We start from the raw sequence: 5,599 nt of genomic DNA, 5'->3' as shown, positions 1-5,599 counted from the left end.
GCTGCCGTGCCGGGGGACGTCAGAGCCCGGGCTGCCCACCAAGCCGGGGGGCTCCCCCAGCACTGCCTTGCTCGCGGGCGGGCTGCCCTCCTGAGTGATTGCTGCTCACAAGAAGTTTAATTATGATCTTTGGGATGATATTAAAATAAGTGAATCACCTGAATAATATTTGCTATTATTTCTGTTTAGCTCATACCATTTTCTCTTAACCTACGCTGCCCAGATGGCCTTTATTATAGTCGCGGGAATCTGCTTGTGTCTCTATTTTCTCTTCCTGTGTTTTATGGTGTTTCAAGTGTTCAGAAACATCAGCGGAAAGCAGTCAAGCCTCCCAGCCATGAGCAAGGCTCGCCGCCTTCATTACGAGGTAACATCCTTCCTTGGTGCACGGATTCTTTATTTTTAAAATGCATTTTTGACCTTACAGTCTGTTGCGGAGACCTTCTCTACCCATAGTCCTGAAGTGGAAGATTGATCTTTATCAGCTTCCCGGTGTCGCTCAGATCCCCTAACTGGCTTTTTGATTGACTGTGGGGAAGTTTCTTCTTTATCTGGGTCTTTAGACCTGAGGAAGTATTTTAAACTGTCAGGAGGGTGTGTCGGCTAGCTCTCCTTTCTTCTGAGTAGTTGCCGTCGCCCACTTTACTGAACAGCGTTGGAAGATGGAAGAAAATTGCCCAAATTACCATTGAAATTACTATGGGGTGTCAGCCCATCAGTTCCCCGTACCTCTGTTTCTCCTCCTGCAATATAAATTACTGTGTTTAGTAGAAAGTATTGCTAAGACCGCCCTGTTTTTCCATGGTGTGAATTCAGATTTTTGGGGTTGTCTTTTCCTAACCAAGTTGCAGGAGGGAAACTGTCCCGCTGGGATCAATAGGCGACATGTTCAGCCCATTATCCCGGGTTTTAACCCATGATTTTGTGTGTTTAACTGCTGCGAAACATGAGGAGCTCGCTTTTAAGTGCTTAAGCTGCAAGGGCCTGTTGTTTCCGTGGGTGTGTAAATATTTATCACCAACGTTGTTCTGTTAAGTGATGGTCACTTCCGATTTAAACAAGTCCGTTACTGCCTATCAGGAATGCACATAAAAAAAAAATAGAAAATTGGACTTGAGAGAATTTGAAGAAGTTATTGGGCATTTTTTCCCGTCATTCCCTTTAGCAAGAGGCACAGGACTTCACTATTATAGAGCTGCTGCAGCAATCCTCTACGTACAGGCATCTGGCAAACCTGAATCTGATCTGGAAGAGTGAAATTAATAGTCATTTGTTGTCGCAGTGTGGCATAGTCATTACGCACACGCTGACATTTCCACCAAAATTCCAGAAACAGGTTAAAAAAAACAACACACGTGCAAAAACAGAACCAGAAGAATTTGTAAGTAAAACTGAAGTGAAAGCCAGTACGGTGTGCAGTCGGATTCCCAGCCAAGGGATCTCGAGCCTTAGGTTGTCTTATAATCTACGTTCTTCTGTCATAGCCCGCGTGGTTTTGACAGGCGTTGAGAATCGCTGCAGGTTCCTCCCGGACAGACTGGGGCGGTGAGGGTCGGTCTGGTAGGGACCCCGTACCCACGCTGTACAAACACCGACTCGTCTTGCTAAGCCGTGCAAGCTCTCCGCAGACGTTTGTTTTACAAAGGCTACGAGCTATCAGGCTGGCTCCTCGTGAAACCCGTGGCTTACGCCGACTTGCCTCCTCTTCCACGTTAACTCTTGGTAAATCGGTCACAAAAGCAAATGTAATGGAAAGGCAGAGCTGTCCAGACACGCACGCCCGGCTCGGAGCATCCGGGAGGAATGCAGACGTGTGGGGAGCGGAGAATATGGGCTGTCGTGAACACGGCGCAGAGGAGTGGGTGGAGGTTGTTTTGCTTTGGGGTTTCGTGGGTTGGACCCTTTTTTTTTCTTTGCCTTTTTTTTTTATGCTTGTGTCTTGTATATACTAAAAACAAAAATGGGTTTTGTGGATTCTGTTAATGTGACCAGTGACATTTCTCTCCAAACAGGGGCTGATTTTTAGGTTCAAGTTCCTGATGCTCATTACCCTGGCTTGTGCAGCGATGACGGTCATCTTCTTCATCGTGAGCCAGGTGAGCAATGAAACTCGGCTTTCTCTGAGGACATCGGCCTCCGATTCCCTAGCCACTAACGACATCGGCTCACTTGCTGTTCAGACAAGGCATGCCTGTTATAAGCAGATTTGATAATAAGTTGCTTTTTAAGAAGTTGGTTTCGTTTATTTGAAGTGTGGCCATAAAGTTGCTCAGGCTGAAGCCTTCACAGAGGCCTCTGGCTCACGGTAAGGTTTGGGCTGTGCTGTTTGAAATATCAGCCAACGTGGTTTAGCCATTTCTGAGAACTCGGCAAGAGGAAAATGTTCTGTTCACGTTGAAAAAATCCGGTGGCTTTATATGCCCGCAGAGAAGTAAGAGAATTCAATCTTCCCTGGGCTGCCTTTGCAACCCTGCGGTCTCCAGCAGCGTCTGTACCCCTTTACCCTCCGCTCCGATGCAGTCTCTGTACGAACGAGCTTGTATCCTTACTTTGATGATTTACTCCAAGTGACTTTTCAGGTTGCGTCTGTTTCAAAGATGCCATTTATGGTTGTTCCTGAGCCCAGGCAGCCTGTGGCTTCAGGAGAGCCGTGGGTACAGCCTCACCGGTCCAGCCTTGCAGAATTAGAGGTGCAGGAGCCGTTTCTCCCTTGCCGCACCTCTTCTGCTTTGGGGTACGTGGTGGGTCCCAACGCGAAATACAGCAGCGGATGATTTTGCTCTTAAAAATCTGTTAAGTTTGGGGGATGCCACTTGGCAATGCAGTTCATCATTGAGCCTTAATGACCATCACTTTGTGCGGACATAACGCAAACAATCTTGCCCAGCCTCTCTTTTTAAGCTAGTTCAGCTTCCGTCTTTCCCCCTTCTGTCTTTTTCTTTAACAGAAAGCCAACATTTCAGTGCTGAACAGTCTGTGTATCTTCAAGTAATATTAATATTGATGATATTTTCGTAAATCTTGACAAATCTGTGTGTGTCTGAGGCTGGTGCTGTCAGCCTAGGCTCCTCTCCTAAGACAGAAGCAGCAAGGCAGTATCGAGCACATTAGCTCTTCGCATTATTCATGCTGGTTTTCCTTCTAGAAAAGGTCTATTTATAGAAGTCTCATGTTTTCAGATTAACTAGTTGTCTCCTAGGTACTGCCCTTTACGTGGCAATCTTCGCTGAACGCATGGCTTACGGCAGGGATGTATCGCACAGTGTGAGAGATTCTGTCACATTTAAGAATGATAAATCAAAGTTAAAGAGATCCTGATGCGGTCATTCTGTAAGGGCCATTTTTGTCCTGCAGATTGAGGCTAAAGAGGAGAATCCTAGCCTGACTTGTGTGGCACTGAGGCTGTTACACTCCTTTTACTTGATCCTGCGGAGCTGGTGCTGCTCTTTACCGATCGACTCAAAGTTAGTGCTTTAGGGGGTCACTTCTGTATTTTTACAGAATTTGGTTTTACTGACCAGCCCGTGCCTGTCTGCTTTCTCCTGGGCAGGTGACCGAAGGCCACTGGAAGTGGGGGGACATAACAATACAAGTGAACAGTGCCTTCTTCACCGGCATCTACGGGATGTGGAACCTCTACGTCTTCGCCCTCATGTTCCTGTACGCACCGTCACACAAGAATTACGGTGAAGACCAGTCGAACGGTAACTACCTCTAAATGATCTGAAGGCTGTCATGGGAAGAAAGCAATATAAAGTGGGTGATACGCTTTGTGCGTTTTTATTTTTTTTTGGCCAAAGTTGCGCATTCAGGACCTTGAAATGTTATGCAAATGATGGTTTGGTTTTCCTAGCAGACATTTTAATTAGTGACTAGGTTAGACAGGTTTGAGTATTTAGCCAAGGCTGTCTAAAACCTTCTAGATGGTTTTTGTGCGTTTTAGCATTGCCCACTTGTAATTGTGTGGCTCAGGTGGAGGGATGAAGAAAGGAGAAAATAGAAATTTGGGCATGTGGAGAATGGCAATGCTGTTGGATTCCTTTATCAGTAGTCTTCAGTAGCACAGAAATTGTCCTTTGCCAATACGCTTGTATTTAAATAACTGTAAATAAAAGCATTTATAGAAGTGTTGCATAGTCCATAGCTTAGGTAGCTCCTGAAAGCCTGGAGGGAAATAAAATGGATCTTTTGCTTTCTAATTGTCAAATATTTTATTGTGAGACCAGGCTAAAGAAATTAACTTTCTTTCTCAGGTGACCTGGGAGTCAACAGTGGGGAAGAGCTTCAGCTCACCACAACCATCACCCACGTGGATGGGCCCACGGAGGTCTATAAGCTGGCTCGCAAGGAGGCTCAGGAGTAACGCTGAGATGGCCTCAGCTGGGACCCAGACCGGGGTGGAGAGCAGAGGACAACACAACGCCCTCCGGCCAGGAGACCTCTCCGACCTAATTTGCTTCTCGAGCACCCCGTACCTGGTGTGTTTTCACAGAGCGGTGACGCCGAGCAGAACATTTGTAAACTCTTTACTATGGTGTAGTTATTTCTGGGGGGAGGGATATGTATATTGTGTTACACTTAAGCACGTAAAAACCTGCTAGAAAAGCATTAAGGTTGCAAAGTCGCACATTCAGAAGTTAGGAAGGGGCAGAGCTGACGTCGGGCAGTTTTTATTTGGCCTTCGTGTGCCTGTGCATAAAAGTGGTGCAGGGAATTCGGTCAGGGAGCACGTATTCAGTACTTTGAGTTTTCTTCTTGTGTGCAACTCTAAACAAGGTGTTGGTTGAGGGAGGAGCTAAAGCCCCATCATAAAACCGTTCAATTCCACCATCTGTAATTGTACTGAACCTTGTTTGAGGTCTTTAGCACAGCCCTGCAGCTCCGCAGCACGCCTCTGTCACTTGAGTGAAGCACAGCTGGGGAAAGGAGTAGGCTGTTAGTAACGTGTAAGATCTTAGTAGAAGCAGCAGCGTGCTTTCTCGGTAGGTTTTACAGCTGTTTGTTAAATATAGAGGAATTTAAAAACTGGATGCCTGAGCTGAGTTGCAGGAGAAAGGCGTGCTCGTGTCCCGAGCTCCCAGAGGTACCGGTCCCACAGCCAGCTCCTGCCTATTCTCAGCCCCTTTGGCTTCCTGTACTTTGTTGTCTTCCTCCATCTTAACCTTTTTGTTACAGCTCATTCATTTTTCTGCTGCTTACGTGCCATGGGGAGAAGAGAAAGGCCGCGGGAGGGACGGTGTGTTCTTGGTTCCCGTGCCTGTGAGCTGAGCAGAGGACGCCGGGCAATCCCGCTCCTCCTTGCCCTGCCGGGATGGAGCACGCTTGGCAGAGGTGGATTCTTCCAGGGATTATCAGACGTGAAAAAATCCACTTGTCACGCATTAATATGGATATTTCCTTTCCAGAGCAAAAGCAGATGAGGAGGTCGCTCACACCCCTGCTGTCCCTAGGCAGATCAGACTGTTGGCAGCACGAGGGGAACGGGACCTGATCTGGGGTGGAGGTGTAAACTGGACTGTGCTGGGGACCAGTTAAGAGAAGCCTTAATGGTGTATGTGGGAAGAAGCGTGGCCAGAAGGGTCTGTGCTGCTCAGGGCAC

The 5,599-nt window shown here is 47.2% G+C and overlaps 1 protein-coding gene across 1 annotated transcript in view; it reads left to right on the top strand.

Moving 5' to 3' along the window:
- Positions 1–4,373, top strand: part of WLS (wntless Wnt ligand secretion mediator) — a gene marked incomplete at its 5' end in the record, with an annotated part of 7,485 nt that extends 3,112 nt beyond the window's left edge. Inside the window, 4 exons of the mRNA XM_009695112.1 lie at positions 224–367; positions 2,013–2,096; positions 3,551–3,704; positions 4,254–4,373. Coding sequence (XP_009693414.1) covers positions 224–367; positions 2,013–2,096; positions 3,551–3,704; positions 4,254–4,363 — 492 coding nt within the window. The remainder of the gene's footprint in view (positions 1–223; positions 368–2,012; positions 2,097–3,550; positions 3,705–4,253) is intronic.
- Between the last annotated feature and the right edge of the window lie 1,226 nt (positions 4,374–5,599).

This window comes from Cariama cristata, unplaced genomic scaffold (genome assembly GCF_000690535.1).
Source record: "Cariama cristata isolate BGI_N322 unplaced genomic scaffold, ASM69053v1 scaffold12032, whole genome shotgun sequence".
Lineage (NCBI taxonomy): Eukaryota > Metazoa > Chordata > Aves > Cariamiformes > Cariamidae > Cariama > Cariama cristata.
This window is presented reverse-complemented; position numbering and strand designations above follow the sequence as displayed.